This window comes from Vespa crabro, chromosome 17, assembly GCF_910589235.1.
Source record: "Vespa crabro chromosome 17, iyVesCrab1.2, whole genome shotgun sequence".
NCBI classification, from domain to species: Eukaryota; Metazoa; Arthropoda; class Insecta; order Hymenoptera; family Vespidae; genus Vespa; species Vespa crabro.
In genome coordinates, this window is record NC_060971.1 from 2,732,989 (window position 1) to 2,755,825 (window position 22,837).

Below are 22,837 nucleotides of genomic sequence, written 5' to 3' on the forward strand. Positions count from 1 at the left end.
TGACTGAATCAATTCATAATATTAAAATAATCCGATGTTAAGAATACGATAATCGCAGAGATGTAGAATGAAAAAGTGAAAATTCGAAGGAAGATTTGATTGGTTGCGTCCGTTGATTCTGATCGACGACGCGATCCGCCAGAGCGCGGCACTAGCGCACTCGTGTCAGTACTCGATGGCGGCCGAGACGTGCCCACGAGCCAAGCCGTCTATGGCTTAGACGTCGTCGTCGTCGCCGCCGCCGTCGTCGTCGCCGTCGCCGTCGTCGTCGTCGTCGTCGTCGTCGCCGCCGCCGTCGTCGTCGTCGCCGTCGTCGTTGCCGCTGCCGTTATTGTGGCCGTCGCCGTCGTCGTCGTCGTCGCCGTCGCCGTCGTCGTCGTCGTCGTCGTCGCCGTCGTCGCCGTCGTCACATTTTCAATTATCGTCAAAATCCGACGATTCTCTCACGAAATCTGCGTACGTCTGTAATCGCCGTCCTGTCTGTCGGTGAAGAAGCGTATTCACCGTCTCGAGATCACGCGTACTACTCACATATACCCCACTCCTTTAATTTCTCGTCTCGTGTATGTGCTTATTACGAGGATTCCCGTTTGGTGCGACGAGTCGGCGTTGTGTGTGGTGCGTGCGTGCGTGAGAGTGCGTGCGTGCGTGCGTGCGTGCATGGCTTGTGTATCGTGAAGCTTATAAGCAAATCGTCAACGTTCCGACAGTAAAGGAAAAAAAGAAAAAAGAAAAGAGAAAAAGAAAGGAAAAAGAGGAAAGAAAGAGGCCGACGAGAAAGAGAAAGTGCCAAACGCGATGTGCAAGCGCAACCGCTCGAATCGTCGCTCGGGCTCGAGTTGACCCTTCAAAGGATGGACCTCCTCTTCCTCCAGTTTGATCGAAGAAACGCATCGCCGTCGTGGCATTGGTAAACACGACCTCTACCGTTTACAAAAACAGTAAGTCACATGTACGTTTCCCGTTGTACGTTTTAAATCATTTTATTTGACTATTCGTAAGACAACCCCCGCCTCCCACTCTTCCTTCCCCCATATTATCGCGCGCCTTTTTATCATCTTACAAGAGGGCCCGCTTTCCATTTCAAATACATTTCGGTGTTTTGTTTTATTTTATTCTCTCTCTCTCTCTCTCTCTCTCTCTCTCTCTCTCTCTCTCTATCTTTCTTTCTCTTTCTTTCTCTCTCTCATTATTCGTGTATAACGATCCTTTGACGCGCTGAAATCAAGGTAAGGGTGACGATCATGATATACTCCACTATGTCCTTATGATCTTTTTCTCTCTTTTTCTCATTATGTTTACGCGTCTAGCTTTGTCCATGCCTTTACCTCTCTCCTCTCTGCCACTTCTGTTGGTGTTCTCTCACTCTCTCTCTCTCTCTCTCTCTCTCTCTCTCTCTCTCTCTCTCTCTCTCTCTCTCTCTCTTTCTGATGCTGCTTCTGCAGTTTGCATTTTGCCCACGGGGCATAAGAATAAGGGGAAGAAGCACAAAGTAATACTTTAGACAAAAAGGGGATGAAGTCAGTTTGTAGAAGAAGCATGGGTCAACTGTACTCTCCTTCCTCTTTCTTCTTCTCTCTCTCCTGTCTACTCTCTCCTATCATTCTTTCTTTCTCTCTCTTTCTCTCTCCCTGTAGAAAAACACGTTGTCATGTGGTTGCTATGATGTTTTGATTGATAGCAACTCTATAAATGTTTTACAAATATATATTCAAGGGAAATAAAAAAGTTTTTTTTCAAAGTTACAAAAATTATATTTATGCACAAATAATCTTGATTCTTACCGTACAATCTTTGTATGTTTTATTTCAATGTATAATTAAAAACATAGTTAGATATATTAGAACAACCATACTTAAAGAATGTAAATTTGTATCCTAATAATTCTAATTAATTAAATAGATGACATATCAAAATAGATTTCATAATCTTAAGTATTATACATCAGATATTATTGTTGAATCGTTAATGAAATTAATCATTGACTTTAAGATATTAGTGATGATCGAATGATCAAATGAATTTCTTCGTTTTTCTACTTGTTTATTTATTTACTTTTAAGTATTTATAAAATTAACTTGCTGGAACACTTAGCAATACTTGAATTATAAAAAGGGTAAAGAGTTCTCATAAACTAAAACTTATATTTTTGTATATACTTTTGGAAGTAAGTGAAGACTTCTATTCCAAACTTCTAGAAAAATATATAATATTTAAAAGATATTCATTACAAAATGTAGACAGATATAGTAAGATATTATTAATGTCCAATCATTACTATTCTAACATGGGTGATAGTACCTTAGAAAAGATTATTTTTCATTTATACAAATAAATTTGAAGAGAAATTACTTTTGTTTTCGCATCGATTGTAATAATCCTTAAGGTGGTATGTTGCGTTCGTTGAGCTTTAGCCAGTATTCATCTGAAAAGAATTTCCAATAAAACCGAAATACGTCGAGTGTTTTGTTTGTGAGAACGTGTGTAGTGGCGACGGTGATAGGAACGATGATTGTAAAACGATGGAGACCTCGAATGCAGCGGTAGTTTTATTTAAAGCAACGATGATTGTTTCGTTAGAAGTACGAGGCTTCTCTCTCTCTTTCTCTCGCTCTCTCTCTCTCTCTCTCTTTCTCTCTCTTTCTTTCTCTTTCTCTCTCGTTCCTCAGGATGGTTTCTACGCGAAGGCAGCAGCGACATGCTGCATTTACCGCGCCACTTTGTCATGTAGGAGAGACTTGCCGTTTCTAAGAACACAGTCTGCCTTTAGATAATTTAAAAGAAGATTATTTTAGGTTCACGAGCTACCAAATCGGTAACGTGCTTAACACTAGTCAAAATCAAATGGTAAGATTTAATCGTAAGATCGTCATCGATCCGAACATGATTACTTAATTTATTTCCATTTTAAAGAGGGAAATAAATAATTCATATAATAGATTCGAAATACTAATAATAAATTTCTGTACAAATTATTTGTATCGAATCGTAAATTCTAACCGTATTCGTTAAGCGAAAGTAATTGAGCAGAAAGAAAACGGTAGTCACCCCTTTTACTACTTGTAATTATTCAACCCCCTTCTCTGTTTGTGTATGGGAGCGAAAGAGTATATAAGTTACTATACCGCGTATGGTAGTAGGACCTAACTTAATTCCCGTTAACTTAACCTTACTTTTTGTTCAACGAGCTATTAAAACAATCTATTCCTAATATATTCGCGCGCTTTTTCTTTTTTCTCTTTTTTTTTTTTTTTTTTTTTTTTTTTTTTGTAATTTGAAAATATTATTGAGAAGAAAGATCGAGATCTCGATTGATATAAATCATATTTAATTTATATATAAAAAAAAAAAATGATACTTATAATTTTTTTATGATATCTGAATCAAAATACGATTAATTTTATCTATTTCAAATCTTTCTTCTTTTTCGCATTATTTCCTTTATTCCCTCGTGAATAGTTAAAGCGAATGTTACGATAGAAATAGATACATTTTTTTTTTCTTTTCTTTTCTTTTTTTTTGTTGTTTTTTTTTGTTTTTTTTTGTTTTTTTTTTGTTTTTTTTTTTTTTTTTTTTTTTTTAAGGTTATTATATAGCCTATGTTATAACTAACAGGAACTGGTTTGATCGTACAATGCAATACGTATTTTAGAATGTTGGTGCATTTCTAAGATATAGTATAGTAATACGGGCTCATCGACATCTGGGAATAGTAACGTCGGGGCGGAAAGCATCAAAGGAGTCCTTTGAAGTTTCAGTTGATGTTCCTGAGCCGATTCCTCTTCGTTACCCGTCTTTTTTGTCACACCCTCGTTTACTCGCGCACTTACTGATCCGTTGGGTATCGCCATGATCTCTCGATACTTACCGGTTTCAGATCTTCAAAGTATTCCCTCGTCCGTTTTCTTACGAAATCAATCAATTTTTGGAGTAACATTTTAATATTTCTTCAAAATTAAATATTTTATAGCTATATAGAAAAGGTTACAACCATTCGAAACAATCAATTCGACCTTATTGTTATTATTATTTATTTTTATTTGTTTATTTATTTATTTATTTTTTTTCTTAATCGAAAAAAATGAAACCTCTTCATAAATAAAATAGGACGTGGTTATTTAGTAACTTTTTTTTTTTTTTTTACTTATTTCGACAGTGCATATATTAAAATACTAATAACATTTAATTATTTTTTTTATCGAGAAACATCAAGCTTTGTATTGAATGATATAATACAGTAACACACACACTTGGTTTTTAATAGTTGCTTCGGCAGTACATGTATTGTACTAAAATACTAGTCATTTTTTTTTTTTTTTCTTTTTCTTTTTTAATCAAATTTTTCTATAAGCAATATAAGTCCAATGAATGCGATTATTCAATAACATTTTAATTGGAAAACTTTGAAAAATTCTGAATGAAGTTATATTTTTAATTCATAATTTTGTAAGAACTATTATAAATGATGAGCGTCCACCGTATATATTTTTCCATGTACTGATATACTAACTGTATAAAACTCTCGATTACTTCGATTGATTATAGATATCAATGAATGCCCAATGCCAATTAATATATATATATATATATATATTACTATAAACTATATATTTACACTACTTTATAATTGTCATCGTTAACTCTTCTTTTCTATTAAGAAAAAAAAAAAATTAAAGAAAAGAACACAAAAAGGAACAGTTAATTTGATAATTCGAAAATTTAGATTTCTTAAAAAAAAAATAAAATAAAATAAAAAATTTGTTTTTAATTTAATTGCTAAGAATATGGTATAATACATCTTGTTTCTTCAATAATAAAAAAAAATTGTAAACAATCATTCTTATATAAATATTCTTTATTTCTATATAATTGTTTTAATAAAATTTCTTTCGTGACATTACAATTAGAAGAAATTAATAATTAGAATATAAATTAGAAGATTAGATTAATAAGATCAAGCTATGATCAATTATAGGGTTGTCCGGAAAGTTTGATGTTTGGTAGATGGAGTAATGACAAAATCGGCACGAACTTTCCGGACAACCTAATAATAATTAGAAATTTAGAAATCAATAATTAGAAGATTGGAAGTATATTTTTAAATAAGAAGTAATCTAATTTAAAAAAAATATTATAATTAGTATTCTCTTCTATGTTTTTATCAAGAAAAAAGTTATGATAGATTGTAACAAATTTGTATCCACCTGCGATGGATAATAACTTTATTTATTCCCCTATATTTTCATTTTTTTTTTTTTTTTTTTTAATTTTTTTTTTATTTTTCAAAATTAGATTCAAATGATTGGGCTGGCTCTGTTCATGATCTCGTATGAATCCTTACAAAAGTACTATTAAAGTCTTTGGACTTTGAAATTATCATTTCGCTCGTATGAAGTCTCTTAGTGTAAAAAAGAAAAAAAAAAAAACTCTTTTTTTGTGATATTTTTTTTGGCTATTTTTTTTACGTGTTTTAATAATTATAACCCATTACAATCTTACAAGTCTGATTTTATTTTTAATATTTTGAAAATACTGATATTACTTAATATCAGCAAATCTAATATTATAATGTTATGTTTCATGCTAATTAACATAATACAATTAACATAAACACACACACAATCATTTATCCTGTTCATTTCTATCAGGAAGTAATTCGACGCAATTATGAGAACATTTTCTCTTAAATAGTTAAAATACACTTTCAATAGATAAATTGACATACCAATGATTCCAATTACACTATTAGAACGTTATCTTTTGTTCTTAAAAATTGTTTTAACAAATTAACACTTTCTTTTAATTTGTTAAACTGCTAAAAAATAATAAATCGAATTCATTGACTTTCTGTAATATGAGTTAGGCTCTTAGGGTTTGTTTTTCTCAATTGTAAGACTCTTAATCGTTTACATCTAATATATTTTTTTCTTTTTCGTGTTTACAAACAGTACATATAATGCGAAAGTTATAATATTACTTATACTAGTATAATTATCTTATATTAATAATAAGTACAACTAATAAAATATTATAAAATCTTTATATATTAATTTTGTAGCTATAAAACCTTTTTATTTTTTAAATCTTTTTTTTTCTCCTATGAAGTCATTGTAAAGTTATTTTTAATAGCCCGTTTTAATATTTAGTTAAACGTTCATAAATCTTTTATTATATGATAAATAATAATACACATGTATTATCCTTGTTCACATACACATATACATACAAACATATGCTCTTGTTGATTCTTTTAGTATTAGCAGGGTATTGCTTTCACCATAATATTGATTAACAAGTATAATTTAAGAATACTAATTATTTTATATTTATGAAAAACAACGTTATCATTTAAATAAACAATAATAATATAGTAAAATTATATTGAGTTGACTAATAAGTAATGTTGGAATTTTCAATTAAAAATGTTATATTGTTGTTTATTTAAATCTAAAATAACCATCTCAATACTATACTGTTTTTATTATACTAATGTTTTTTACTTAAATATTATTGCCTTATTTAAATACAAAATACTAAAAATTGCATTATTTGTTGATATACATTTATATTTATATTTATAAATATACATATACATATATAAATATACATTAGAACTATATATTATACAATACCACATACATTTATATTTATTTATAGTAAAACTTTCTACATTACTTTATTAAATAAAAATCAATCTAATCATAGAATTTGTTTGAACTAAGTACATTGTGGTTTTCTTTTTAGCTTTTGGGCTTGTTATTAATTTAATGAAACTATTATATTTATCAGTGTTAATAGCAAATAACATTACTTGGAGAACAATGATGAAAGATTCTATAGATACATTTTTTTCCTTTGAAATCCTGTGTAAGTTGTGATTTATATATGTAATATATTATTTTTTATATAATATTACATATATATATTATTATTATTATTATTATTATTATTATTATTATTATTATTATTAATTAGTTTTTAGAAACTTATTAAATTAAATGTTCTCGTGATATTTATAATTTACTTCTAATTTTTACTTAAATTTATTTGAATATTATTTTTTTATTTCTTACATAGTTGTAAATAATACTTTCCAGTTGTAAGTAAGTTTAACATCAAGTTAAAACGCTTACTATGTCAGTGTAACACTTTTTATTCTTGAGATTTTAATCTTCTATCTCAACTGAAGAAATGTTCTCGATGCTGTTCCTAAGAACAACTAAATTTTCACAAAATCTCAACCGCTGTCACCAATTTGTTACGCGACGGTTTCGCTTGTCGTCGTAGGTTTAAATAAAGATTTGGAAAATACTTTAGACTTGGAGTCGAATAAGTTTATTCTAGTTTAAGCGTACTGAATGTGTTCGGTGTTAAGATACTTAACTAACCGATTTTCGAATTTATTTTCATCTTTATATGTGATCTGATGACAGGTATCATCTAATCCAAAAAATGGAAAAATTCTAAAAATGAAAAATTTCCAATAAATTAAAGAAAAAAAGGGATGGAAGTTAATCCTTAAACGTATGTGTAAATCGCAAAATTAGAACATATTAATGTTTAATATATAATTTAATTTGCAATATAAAATATTATACAAATTGGTTCTTCATTAAATTTCGTTTTGAAAAAATAAATTATAATATAATTTGTCCATTATTTACAATTTAATATTTACTTAATGATTAATATAATTCCTTTTTTTATTTTAATTTGTAAACATGAATTATGCATCAAAGGATTAAATCTTAATTCTTTTTTAATTTTTAAAAAGACTGTTTTATAATGCTAAGCTTCCAAACTATATTTTGTTATACAGAATTAATGCGATTCAGGGATTCAATGAAAGAAAGAAAAAACATAAGAAAGTAAAGAAGAAATAGGCGTTAAAATTGAATAAAACGAAAATTCATTTAAAAGAGAAAAAGCAAGAAAGAAAAAAAATAAAAAATAAGAAAAAAATAAAATTAACTAAATTATCATGATGTAATAATTTAGTTTTCGATGTATCCTTGCAAATTTTGTACTAAGAGTCGTTTTAATGTATTATCAATATCATCACGTGCTCCTTTTCTATGAGAAGTTGCAACGAGAAACGTCATTTTTAATGAATATTAAAATTTTTATAATGACATATTAAGATTTATAAAATTCAATATTATTTTTATATTTTTAGACGATAACATGAAAAAGAAAAAAAAAAAAAAAGAAACGAAAAGAAATATCTTTTTAATATTTCCTTCGTATTTATTTTTTAGAAATTGTACAATTAATATACAGTTTAATTTTGCAATGTAAAATATTATACAAGTTGCTTTTTAAAAAGTTTACAGTAAATGTTAAGACGTTAAGGGGATTAAAATAGTGATGAACGTAGTCATCGAAGTGTTAATTCTATTGGTCAAAGAGTAAGTGTAATAAGATTTATTGATATTCATAATTGAGTTGTAATAATTTGTCTATACAATTAATAATTCATATTAAGTGGTTTGCAAGACTATTTGTTTATAATGTTTATAAATTATAAAGTGTGTTTAAAAAAAAAAAAAGTTCAAGAAATGTATATAATTTCTTTGGATTTTTTTCTGTTTTTTTTTTCTTTCTTTTTTTTTTTTAGAAATTTCTTGCATGCATTATGTACAATTGTTTACAAATAATTAAACGAAAGAAGTTTACTGAAAAAGCATTTATTATTATTATTATTATTATTATTATTATTATTATTATTATTATTATTATTATTATTATTATTATTATTATTATTATTATTATTAAACTTGATCTTTCTAGATAAAATTTGACAATAGAAGATCATTTTATTTATTATTATTTGAAATTTGAAAGCAATTATTATCAATTATATATAAAAGTATTATGTATGAAGCTACTACTAATAACCAGAAGGTGTATGTATGTGTATATGTGTATATGTGTGTATTATCAATCAATCACGTTGAATCATTTAAATTGATTATATTACTACTAACAGATAACATTATAAAATGCGCGATTTCTGATCAAAAACAAAATTGCATTAGTAACATAAAACCATTTTGTTTTATAATACAATAAATTATTAATGTATCTGTCGAGAATGTGAAAAAGAAAAAAAAATTGTTGCATCATCGCCATTAACAGACGACATTATATAGAGGATAGAATAAGCGTATAAAATCGTTCAAACAAAAATGTTTATTTTAATAATTTTAAATCATTATTTTATTTTACGATATAATTATCACGTGTCTAAGACGAAATTCTGTGAAAGATTAATCTTGTTCGTAATTTTGAGAAAGATAAATTACGTGTGAGAAAGATCGATCAATCGTTCCAACTTATCGTTGGACAAATGACATTACTATAAAACAGTTCGATTACTTTAGAACAAAATTGCACTATTAACTTGCACTAGTAACTTTTCAACTATTTATTTATTTTTTATTTTTTTATTTTTTTTATTTTCTATATTTTTTTACAATATAATTATTGCGTATCCATCGAAAGGGTGAGAATGAGTTGTTGATCTCGGAGAGGTAAAGTAAACGAAAGATAAGAATAAAGAACGAAGAGGAATAAAAAGAAAAAGAAGAAAAAGGAGATGTATTAAATCGGCGATGTATATCGGTTTGGTATATGCCGGTGCGCTTTCTTCACATGCAAACATCGACGTGCGTGCGTTTGTTCGTGCGCGCGCGTAATATCGCGTGCGGCGGCAAGATCAAAGGAACATTTCCTCCTTCCTCTCTTCGGCTAACCCTCCCTCGCTTTCTCGTCTCGACCGGCTCCCTCCTTATATCCCACCCCGTCTACGCACACCGGCTGTCTCTATTGAGTACGTGTAAACGCACCATTAAGTCTTCGTTTCTTTACGCGCACTTATTGTTCTTTCGTAATCTTTGCTTTCTCCCCTCTACTCCTCTACCTCTCCCAGCTTCACTACCACCATTACCATCACCATCACCATGACCACCAGCGTGTCCACCTCTGACCCTTCCCCTAAGCTCAGCGTGTTTGTACAGAAATCTAGGATATAATACTACTATTATTATCGTTCTCAACCCCTCTCCAACTGAGAGAGTCTCGAGTGCTTTTTCTCAAGGTTCTCCTACCGACCACCTTGAGAAACGAGAATTCATTCTATTTCGGTATCATGACGTAACAGCGAAATATGGAGAGAGAGAGAGAGAGAGAGAGAGAGAGAGACCCTGTTACTACTTACTATAATTTTTCTACTCCGTTCATTTATTCTTCGAATAAACTACGACAAACTACACGACTATTCATTTATGAATTAGCGTTTCTTTCGTTCTTTCGTTCATCTATCATACGTTCGCGCGCGCGCGCGAGTATATATATAAGAATGATCTTTAGAAAGAAAAGTTGAAGATAAAAACAAAAGGTCCTTAGAAAATTTAAAATGAAAAATCTCGATAAATAATCATAATTAATGAAAATTGTTTTGAGAAATTTGGAAAAATGCGTGAGGGAGAAAGGTATGCGTGCGTGCGTGCGTGCGTGCATGGATGGGGTGTTTTGGTGGTAGGTAAGGAGCAAGTGTGTTGCGGAGCGGTAAATAAAGGGAGATTAAAGTTTGTGTCATAAAGAGATACAAGGATGGACCAGATCATCGCTAAAGCGGCACGTCCGAGAAAAATCTCGGGTTTCGAGCGTGGACAACGACGATGACGACGACCAACTACTCTTTAGAATTTGCCCTTATACCTGAACCCTATATCACCTTTTTGTCCTACCTTGTCGACAGAAGAGAAGAAGAAAAGGCGGCGGGAGAGGGTGTCACAGAAAGTAGGGAGAAAGAAAAAGAGAGAGAGAGAGAGAGAGAGAAAGAGAGAGAAACGTAGCGACGACAGACCAGGAAGAAGAAAGGTGGGTAGGAAAGAGATGAAAGGAGAAAGAGGAAGAGAGTAAGAAGGAAGAAACGGTCTCTCTGTGGTACAGGGTATGGGGTATAGGGGGCTGACGTTGGCTCTCCCTTCTCGGCCATACGATCACCATAGTTTCAGTCTTGCCGTGTTCTTCGTATTGTGCAGGGTGCTGAGATCCTCTCTCCCTTTCTTTCTCTTCTTTCTCTCTCCCTCTCTCTCTCTTTCTCTCTCTCTCTCTCTTTCTATCTCTCTATTTATCTTTCATTTTCTTTCTCTTTTTATTTTTCTTTTTTTTTTTTTCCTATGACGGCTTACATCGAACATGTATTACGTACAAGTGAATCGTTCATTCTTTAAATACTTTTATCATCGTGTTTTCGATATTATCAAATCCCGATTGATAAAATCGTACTAGTGTGAAATCTTCGAAGGATTTTCATCGTAATCCAACGATCATCGTATGATCATCCTCTAATTATTTGTTTACTTTCTTTTTTTTATTCTATGTGAAAGACTAAACTGATGGCATTGATGGATATATATATATATATATACATATATCTAGAAAAACAATAACGTGTAATACAATAGAGAAAACGAAAGAGAATATCCAAGAAGTATTTCTAATTCTTCGCGAACGATGATACGGAACAGTGGTATCATCATCGAGATCGCTCGACCGTACGTCGATGTGTGGAGACTTCAATGCCTGTAGTTGGGAAAATGTTCCTGATATACCACCAACGAACGCTTACCTCCAACGATGTCGTGGCGGTAACTGGAACGTTTCCGTAAAACCGGTAGCAGCCCCCAGTCTGTTTTCGTTCTTCTTTACGCGTGTGTGACATACCAGTGTTTTATTCTCTTTTCGTCTTTATCTATTATTGGAACATAACGATAAAACGTTATTTGTGTTAATCACGATTTGAGGATTATTTATATACATATATATATATGTGTGAAAAATAAATCTAAATTTGCCTTGGAGGGCATATAAACAAATGACGATAAGAAATGAGTGCCTTTGTTTTTTCTGTACGTATTCAATTTAATTTTTTAAGTTCTTTAATATTTTCAGTGATCAATGTTATATTACAAATAGAATGTTCTTTTAATAAATTAGTTTTAATATCTTTATTTGTCAATGAGAACATCGACTATACGAAGAAAATTTTTCCGTGTTCGTAATGAAGATTAATGAAACATAATCATACTAACGAATAATTTACATATAATTTGTATAATGTAATTTGTGTGCGTTTAATAACCTTTTCGTAATATTTTAAAAACATCGTATAAGTGATCATTCATGATATATATATATATATATATATATATATATATATATATATATATATATAAATTGATGATAATAGATATCCAAGTGTCGCATTAGATCATTTCATTTTTTTTTTTTTTTGATCCATCTCTGATTTTGTAAATCAGCTCAAGGTCGCGCTAAGTAAACCTGCGTTCCTTTCACAAATCGAGTTTTGTCGTCTTCTTTTAAAACACGTTCGTTGTTTCTTTCTTCTCGAGGGTAAAAGAAATTCTAGAAGAAAGAGATCGATTCAAAATGAAAAATATATGTATAGAAGGATGATGGGAAATATATGTATTAATACTTAGTACATACTATATATTAAACGTTTCAAAATGTAATTTTGAGATAAATGAAACTTCTAGAAAAAGAGGGAGGGATGACGGTGGTTGGGGGAGGGGGGAAGGAGTGATTACGTGAAAATAAAGCTTTTTAAAAAGTATATAAATAGGCAGGTATATAGAGTTCTACGTTGCCATACATACTTTAAAGTTACATATATACATATGTACATACGTATATAGATACATATATTAATTGAAGTTGCTTACTATCATTCGTGTACTCCAAACATGAAAGTACAGAACTTTCATGCACTTCTGGCAGATGTGCGGTGGTAAGCAGTACCAAATACTTGAAGGTAAATGAGGAGAGAGAGGGGGGTGTGGAGCGGGAGGGACGGGCAAGAAGTCTGCTTTGAAAAGAAAGGTCCGGGTTCTGTCGATGGTGGCGGAAACACTCTGAAAGGGTTAAATCGATCGTGAGCCGCGCGTGGGTTTCTTTCGTTTCTATAAGCCTTAGGTTAAATGTTCTTAAAGAAGTTTTACCGTTTTATTTTTCCTAATTGAAATTACATACCAAAGAAATTAGAAGATTCGTTTATTATTATTTTTCGATATCTTGCTTTTGACAAAGAGGAAAGAAAAACAAAAAAAAAAAAAAGAAAGTCGTAATCCTTTTATATCATCATCGGGGATAAAGAGAAACTACAGGATTTGACTTTCGAAAATATTCTTCGAGCTGCGGTTGGTTAAGTATAATAGATTAATCGTATTATTCTAAGATGATCGTCTATCTATCTATCTATCTATCCATCTATCTATCTATCTATCCTCTTACCCCTCTTTTCTCCCCCCCTTTTCTTTTTCTTTTTCTTTTTTTTTTTTTTTTCCTTTTTAACGATAGCCGGACCGGTCGCATTCAAGTACTCGCTATCCTCCTCTTCGCTTTTGTATTCACTGACATTTCGACAGGCGAAGAAAATCTTACCTGCACGTACTGCGTGTCCTTCTTGGAAATGTAACGTTCCACAGAATGTGGACAAGCAAAGCGCCTTATGTAATTCGTTCCAATTCTATCTTAGTCGGACATATCTTTATCATCTAACTCGTGTACATTTTCCTGTTGTACCTGTAATCAGTGTCATTTTCAAAATTTTCAATAGAGCGAATCGAACGTGATGTGTGAAAATGTATGTGGGCGTGCGCGCGCGCGTACGTGCGTATATGCATGCATTTATGCTGCATGTGCAGCATGTCTCTCATATACATATATATACATGTATATTTCGTTCATTGAATGATATATACATATGTATATATCGTTCATTCATTCTTTGAATAGGACAATAGCTATTCTTTAATATTATCACTCTTTTCAATGGGTCACTGTATATATGTGACAAACGAATATCGCCGACACGTCTTTTTCATGTGGGAGAGCAAAGCTATACGAACTTTATTCTGAAGGAAAAGATTACATATACATATACATACATACATACATATATATATATATATATACATATGTACGTACGTACCTAAGTATATGTATTCTTTCGTTCGAAGAATTTTATACGATCGATCAAATGTTCGTTAAATTTAATCTGCAAATTTTTATTTCTTTGTTTCTTTTTTCCTCCCCTCCTCCAACCCATATTTTTTACCAAAATATTATTAACATCTGTCGCGAAGTTATCGAAACGATCATTGAGAAAGTAATCTAATAAACGTATTAAAAAATTATTCGAATTATCTCTTGAAATATATATATATATATATATATATATATATATATATATATATACACGCACATGCGTACCATACGTAGATCGAAATCTAAACATAACCTATATATTATTAACGATTTTGATCTAACGAAGAGTTAAGAAATATATATACATATATATATATATATATACATATGTATGTATGTGTATGTAATAAATGAAAATAGTAATAAAAATAAAGAAATAAATAAATCATAAAGATGATCGAAGATATATTTTCATGGACGTTGTAAAAGATAAATTCGAAAGCGTCGTCGTACGTTTGAAACACCCGATATGTCGAGCAGCGAAAGAAGGGGCCTGACTTTCGAGCAGCATGGCTTGGCTGAGCGAAGCGTTCCGAAAACCTGTAATTACGGACCCGACGTACATCAAGCGATGCCGCCAGCCAGCAGCCGCCCGGGCAACCTACGTCTTCCCCGACCCTCTTTTTATCCATTTCTTTTTTTCTTCTCTCTCTCTCGTTTTCTCTCGTTCTTTCTCGCTCCGTCTCCCTCTTCTGTTTCTCTTTCTCTTCTTACCTGTTTCTCTCTCTTTCCTCAAGCTCGTCGAGTCTCTGGAGCGTCGAGAGAGAAAGAGAAAGAGTAAGAGCGAGAGAGAGAGAGAGAGAGAGAGAGAAAGAGAGAAAGAAAGAAAGAAAGAAAGAGAGACTTGCTTCCCTTCCACAACGCAGCTCGACGCGATTCAGCTCGGTGAACGTAAGGACTATCCTCGTAAACATTGCGGTGTGCTTTTTTTTTTCTTTGCTTTCACACACACACGCACACGCACACACATACGTGTACGCACATGTACACAACACACACGCGCGCGGTACACGCATGCAGAGAAATAATTGTAATTCCTAAATAACGCACTCATTCAAAATATGTTTTCTCCTCTTTCTTTTCGTCTTTACCTTACTGGGATCTCTTTACCTCAACATTGGAAATCGGAATCGGAAGTTCGTCTTCTTGATATTTCTTTCTTTTGAAATGTCTTTCCTTCATATTTTATTCTTAATGAAATTATATTTCAAGATCTTGCGAATAAGACATTTTGATGATTGTTAAAGAGATCGTCCAAAGTGTATCCGGTCATTCTCTTTTATCTCCCTTCGCTTTGGATCGGACGAAAAAGATGATTTCATTGTGAAATCTTCTTACGTGATGATAATGCCGATAGAACTGCTAGTTTAAAAGACGATATACGATCCGCCATTGTGTGGTTTCTTTTTTTTTCCATTTTTCATTTTTACAAGAGATTAAAGTGTCCTAATTGATTTATTTATTCTTTTCCCTTCTTTATTGCCGTATGCGCTTTCTTCTTTTTTTTTCTTTTTTTTTTTTTTTTTTTTTTATCGACATCTACCCTCCTGATGTAATACTGTTTTCAATGGAATTATAAAAAATATTTTTATGTGCGTGCTTATAGCCATATAAAAAATGAAAGAAGTTGTACCTTACAAAGGAACATTTAAACTTTACCGCTTTATCGTTTGTCGCGTTATCAAGGTTATCCCCGTTTGTCCTTCAGATCGGTCATGCGTTCATTTTAATATCGTTCTCTAGTAGTATAGAGAAAACCGAGAAATGTTTCCGAATGAATGACATCGATACTTTCATGGATTCAACTTCCTTATACGCTTCAAAAGATCTCAATATCGGAAAATCTTTCTCGCATGCTTCAAGTATTTCTTTTCCGGGATTAAAAAAAATCGACAGAAAAAGGAAGAAAAGTGTTGAGCATTGTAAAGGGTGGAAGAGAGGAGGATGTCAGACAAAAAGAAAAAAAGACAAAAGTAATGCACGAGGATGAACTAGAGATTGATATTTATATAAAACGTAGAATTAGATAAATACATATCTAGTAAGATCATAGAAATTTTGTATACATATATAGGTTAGGAATTTTGATTAGATTGTTGAATCATTAATAAGTATCATTCAATATGTTTTATTGTATAACGAATATATATATATATATATATATATGTACGTATATGCATGTATATATGTATGTATATATTACGTATATACATATGTATGTATATATGTATGTATATATGTATAGTCGATAATTACTAGTAGTTAAAGATTTTAAAATGTAATGATTCTTATCTACGTGTGAAGGAGAACTTATCTAGTGCATCGACTTTTATCAACGAGTTTTCTACATCGAGCGTGTTCGCCGGCGTATAATTATATCTTACGGTGCCGCCGGTAAAATAATTACACCGACAGACATCATTAAGCAAAATTAAAAGTGAGGGTGGAGCCTGTGGAAGCGCTTAAGCTGTAAATTAAAATCATTATTTTCACGCTTTAAAGGCCATTTAAATTTGAAAACTTTGTATCTAATGATCTTCGGTTAAGTTGTCACATATATTCGCGACATCTATCGATCAAAATTTGTGTGGTTTGGTTAATTTGATATATCGGAAGAAAAGAATGAATGAAACAAATTCATCGTTTTATAGTTGAATATTATCGATTTTCATAATTAAACATTTTGATAAGTTATCAAGATAAATAATATAATTTTATGTCGTAATTAGTTATTTATAAAGTTAAAAGAATAATTGATTTTTTAAAAACTTAATAGTGCAACGTGTATTTTATTTTTGTTTTTAATCAATTGTGTTTAAGATTATTGAATTAGAAAAGTTTCATTTTATATATTTTTTTATATATTTTTTTATATATTTTTTTTTCTTTTTTTATCATAGTAATTTATAATATATACCTGTTGATAAAAAGAAACTTAGCCTGAAATGTTTAAAATTGAATAAATCACTATTATTATAATTTTTTTTATATATATGTATATATATATATATAATTTATTATGATATAATGAATTATATATCATATATTTGAAAAACTATTTTATTATTAAATAAGTGCCAATTTATAATTTATTAAACCTTGATTATAATGAATGAAATACTTTAAGTATTTTAATGTTTTATGTCATAAGAGTTAAAGTTCTGAGAGATGGTGCATTTACAGTTATCGAAGAAGAAATGTAATATATCTATTTCATTGTACGCATCCAAAAAAGTATTATTATTCTTATATTATATAATGTACCTATGAAGAAAAACATTCCATATATCTGTTATATAGATTTTGAGAGCAATTCATAGTATACTTTAGACCGTTCCAATTATTTCTTTGAGTATAGATTTCTAGTCTGCGCAGCTCTCAGTCTGTCAGGATTCTATATACTGCCTACCTATTCCAACCCCCTTCTATTGATGCTGCGTCAGTCCTGGCCAGGAAGCTGCCATAGCTCAGTTTACTGCGAGCAGTGCTATCGATGATATCATATGAAGGATAGAACAAGCATTTTATTAGACAACAATTTATAATAGATCTTATACCAAACTTATAACGGATCCTATTAAGCTTGTGTATATTTCAAGCCTGCCTACAGAGGGTAGCCGACAAAATGGTACGTAAGCTTTTTTACCATCCCTTGACTCAGGTAAAAGTGCAGCGGAGTGAGATGATTCATTATGACAGCTTTTCATTTCATACTTCCTCTTTCATAGAATTTGAGTTTACATTTTCCCATTCATCATGGTTCACTGCTTTAAATGATAGAGAAACTAAAAAAAATAAGTAAATATAGCGGTCTGAAATTGTATGTAGATATTCACTTATATGTTGATATTCATACTACTACTATTGTTATTTTATAGTAATTATATATTAAAAGTATACATAACCTTATAAACATCATTATGTTTTTATTATAATTATATATAATGATTAGAATCATAAATTTATCAAAATTTTTGAAACATAATAGAAGTACGTTATTTTTTTTTTCATAATTTTATTGTATAAGGTGTGCTAAGTTTTCAAGATAAAATGTATTAGACCTAATATATTAGACCTAAAATTTAGTCTATGAGGAATCAAATTTCTATGGCTCTTCGCAACAAAAGTTTAGCCCTTAAGACCTTTTGTTCCTTCGGTCTAGTTCGATACCCTCATAACTTTAGTAATAGTTTTCCAGTTTACTGGATCTTTATTCGATAAGTATAATAAACAGTTCTTTGATATATCATGATATTTCTGAGGTAGATCCTGGTAATTCAATAGATTGCATTATAATTTTTGTCGATCAATACTACACAAAGATGGTGCGCAGTCCAATAGAGGGGTATGCGGAGTGGTGGTTCTTGATGCGCAGACTGCTAGAAGGTAGACTATGGGCATATATACAGGAGCTTTCCTCCCATACTTCTTTAGGACAGAAAATCTTGGTGGGATATAGAATTTGTATGACTCACCACAGAGCTCAATCGATCCACTAACCATGTCCCAGGCTCTGGTTCTTTGTTTGCAAGTATTGAGGCCTTATCGTCATTGAAAATATAAGTTATGAAATCTATGCGAGCAGTCATACTTGGTCCTATTTGTATTACGCAGAGCTGAAATGATATACTATCTTCATCTCTTTTGTTTAATTTTTGATTAACAGTGATTATTATTAAATTTTTATTAATATAATTAACATAATTACTATTTATATACAATATGTTATTATTGTTATATATGTTACTATAAAAAAAAGCTTATATTTATAATATAATGCTTCCCAAATAAAAATACTTGAACATTTTCTATGTCATTACAATAATGATTTTGCTTACATTGTTTATCATAATTGAATATATAAATTATATTTAATAATACTCTATAATACCGTTTTTATTTTATCTGGATTTTTATATTTATCATTTTTTACTTAGTTTTCATATTATATTTCATATTATATTGTAAACTGGTAGAATATATACTATTGCAGATTTAGTGTTAATACTAATCATCATATAATTTTTTAATTTGTTTATATTTTTATATTTATCATTTTTTATTTAATTTATATATTATATGTTACATTGTACAATAGATTGCAGTAGTATATACAATTACAGATTTTATGTTAATACTATTTTATTTTTACAGATTTGGAATAATCATGTCCACTAAGAGACGCCGTGGGCCACAATTAATCTTAGATAATAAAATAGTACGTGATGGCTACAACAGATAGGATGAGTGGATCTCGGCAAAACGAATCACGTTGCTTCAATGAAAACTCTCCAAGGCCACCAGTGCCTGGTAAGAGTTTTATAAATATATATATATATATATATTTTTTTTATTTTTACTTATATCAAGAATGAATTTGATAATACGTGTACATATTATAGATTTAAATGAATTTATTAATATAGGGGAGGAAACAGGAGGCCATGTAAGTAGGTTCCGTCCACAGAGTCCAGCTCTGACCCCTAGACGTTCTTCTTTAGCAACACCAACAGCATTGGGTTCTTGCGATGCTTCTGCACCATTGGGTTTTGAGCCAGAAGGTTGCTGCGGAACCACCACTATGGAGTGTGACTCGTCTCCTCCTTGTTTACGGTGGGCCAGGAACCTGCATTCCTTACTGCAGGATTCGGTTGGTCTGGAACTGTTTAGAAAGTACCTGGATCAAGAAGGCAAACCACATGCGAATCCGCTTAATTTTTGGTTTGCCTGTGAAGGCCTCAAAGAACAAAGCGATCCAGATAGAATTAACCAGTTGGTTAAGCTTATTTACAGAAAATTTTTTCTCAAGTCTCAGCTAGCCATACCAGAAGATGTAAGAAAAGAGGCTAATCGTCGTGTAAAAGAAGGCAGAGTAGATGAGAAAGTTTTTGATGCTGTACAATTAGAAGTGGAACGTCTCATCAATGAGACTACGTATCCAAACTTCCTTCGATCAGAAATGTATCTTCAATATGTACAGTCTTGCCAAAATCCAGACTCTGGTGGATGCCCAAGCTCTGGTTCTAGTCGAGAAATGTCTGTTTCCTGTGGACCAAGCTTGCTACCTACTGTACACGAGGACAGTGAATTTGTTACCTCTGTACACAGCTCGCATTCAGCGAGCGAGACGCCTGGAGAATTGAGAAGCGAGCTAAGGCTAACCAAAGATGTGTTGATAGCTACTCAACAGACTAGAGCAATGGATGTGCGGCCTAAGCCAGAAGCGTGTGCTGGGTAAATAAGTTAATATATCATACTACATGAGTATTGGCTTTTTTATTTTGTAGCTTTGATAGTTCTTTACTTACAACACTATAAAATAAACTTGTGTGAATGCTTGAGTTTTATTAATATATTTAAGCTTGTGTGGAATTTTTATTGAATAATTAAGATCAATTTAATATTAAATATAACATATAACATAAAGTATATTTTAATCATAGATAATGTGTCAATTAAATTCACACAAAAATAAATTTTTTATAAAACGCGCTATACCTTATATTTGAATGTAAAGCACGCTCGCATTTTAATATCGTTTTACTTCAAATTTTCATTTATAATTTAATTTGCGAAAATTATTTTTGGTTTTCTGTTATTTAATTTCATTTATACTTTTTCTTTTCGTTTTGTTTGCTGTTTTTGCGTGACGTTAAAGCATTTATTTGCAACATGGAGCTAGTCCGTATCATATGCTCGTACCCAGACTGCACACACAATACTCTTCCTACAACCCAGTGTCCAGACAAGATTCAGAACTCCAAAGCTTAAGCAGTGATGCACGAACTGAATCAGACAATATATCTATCACCGATTCATCTGTGTAAGTTTGTTACTTTATCTTGCATGCGAAAAAAAAAAGAAACAAGAAAAAAGGAAAAAACGTATTAATTTTTCACGTTTACATACGATGAAGCGTACGATAAAGCTAATAATAGTTATAATAAAATACCTTTCGTTTATTATGTTCTCAGCGATGGAATGTCGATGGGCAGACAACGTAGTAAAAAACAATATTCAAGACAATCTAGAGGAATGAAGGAATTAGCCAATTTAAATCGCGATCCAATGGCACATCATGTCATCATACCTCGAACACAACGGGTACCACGAGATCTCACGCAACCTTTGAAGCCAGAAGAGTTTGCGCAGGTTCTTATAGAAAGATTAGAAAGCGTCAAACGAGAGAGAGAAACACAAGAAAAACTTGATCGTCATCTACAAGAAAGCGAATTACTTAGTATAGATACTTCCACGGAAGCCTTACCTAGTAATAGTGCTCCTAAAGCACTTGCTGATGCTCTAAGAGAAAAATTATCAACAGACGAAGATAGTGATCAGGCGATTTTAGATCAGCACGTGTCAAGAGTTTGGTCGGATTTAACACCTTCCAGATCTCCTGGTCTTTTATCACCTAGAACGCATTCACCTGAAAGAAGGCGTCCCATGCATAGTTACCCAAGATCGTACAAACAAAGGAAAGAAAAGGACGTATTTTCTACTTTCTCAGCAGACAGTGGGAATATTCACGACTTTCCAGAAGGTAGTGAGCTTGTTCATGAATTTGGTTACTTTCCTAAATCAAAATCCGTTCCATCCGATTATGCAGATTCCCTCCATAAACAGGATCTTTATCTTCAAGGTGTGTAACTGTTTTATTAACATGTCTGTCAAAAATTAACGATTCCTTTTCTAATTTATAACATTTTTATATCTATCTGATCATTCTACTTTGTCCGTTTCTATTAATTCTATTCCGCTACATCAGAAATTATCTCAACATGTTGTAGCTCATGATCAAAGATTTAGAAGATTAGATATGACAAGAAGATCCTCTACAAAGAAATCAATGACAGAGTTAACGGACAGTGGTGTGAGCGTTGTAAGCGATGTTCCACCGTTGAATGTGTGCAAAGATACTCGTCTATTATCGTGGTTGAAGGAGACAGATAAGAAAGCGGATATTAAGCATAGCCGGCATGGCAAAAAATACGGATCTAGAAGTGGTTCCTTGGAACGAACAAGTAGGGAAAGTTGGGGTGTACCTGCGCAACCATTTGTTGCGGATCCTGGAATGCCTCCCCTACCACAACCACATACGGTACAGTATTATTGAAGTGTTATCGTGTTATTTTTATAGTAACAAAACTATTAGAAAGTTGTTGATTCTAAAAAAAAGCTTGTATTTTTGACTTGTTTATAAAACTTATGACTTATTTTATACTTTTATATAAAATATATTTATATATATATATATATACATATAAATATATATATATATATATATATACATATAAAAACAGGCAACTCAGTTAGAAGAAGCTCGAAGAAGGTTGTTAGCGGAGGAAGAAAGGGTACGCGGTTGTTGCAAACAACGACATGCAAGTACATCAAAACAAGCACATGATCCTACTGTACAGAGCCAGTGTTGCAATCAATCGAATCAATCTACGTTAAAAAAGACTAGACAAGATGCTGGAGATTTCACCACCGTTGTGTTCAGTTTCTGTGACGAGCAATTCCCTTATCGAACCAAAATTCCTGGTCGTAACGTCACGCTAAAACAGTTTAAGGAATACCTTCCGAAAAAGGGCAGTTATCGGTACGTACATTATAAACAATTAAAGTTCATATTGGATTTGTAAAAAAAAACAGATAAAAAGAGAGAGAGAGAAAGAGAGAGAAGAAAAGAAAAAAACTTTATCATATATAAATATTATTATAATAAAATTGAAATACACATCTCACGTGCATAATG

The 22,837-nt window shown here is 31.5% G+C and overlaps 1 protein-coding gene across 6 annotated transcripts in view; it reads left to right on the top strand.

Annotated features, from left to right (window-relative positions):
• The first annotated feature begins 178 nt into the window (after window positions 1-178).
• The window catches only part of LOC124430048 (axin), a 24,671-nt gene continuing 2,012 nt past the window's right edge, over window positions 179-22,837 (top strand). The window contains exons 1-9 of one of the 6 annotated variants that reach the window (XM_046976066.1): window positions 179-941; window positions 17,438-17,707; window positions 18,402-18,606; window positions 19,234-19,389; window positions 19,506-20,313; window positions 20,738-20,902; window positions 21,054-21,721; window positions 21,870-22,180; window positions 22,383-22,681. In XM_046976066.1, the coding sequence (XP_046832022.1) occupies window positions 19,305-19,389; window positions 19,506-20,313; window positions 20,738-20,902; window positions 21,054-21,721; window positions 21,870-22,180; window positions 22,383-22,681 (2,336 nt within the window). In that variant the 5' untranslated portion in view covers window positions 179-941; window positions 17,438-17,707; window positions 18,402-18,606; window positions 19,234-19,304. Of the gene's footprint in view, window positions 953-17,437; window positions 17,708-18,401; window positions 18,607-19,233; window positions 19,390-19,505; window positions 20,314-20,737; window positions 20,903-21,053; window positions 21,722-21,869; window positions 22,181-22,382; window positions 22,682-22,837 lie in introns of all 6 variants that reach the window. The other 5 variants (XM_046976064.1, XM_046976065.1, XM_046976063.1 and 2 more) reach the window with 5 other exon arrangements.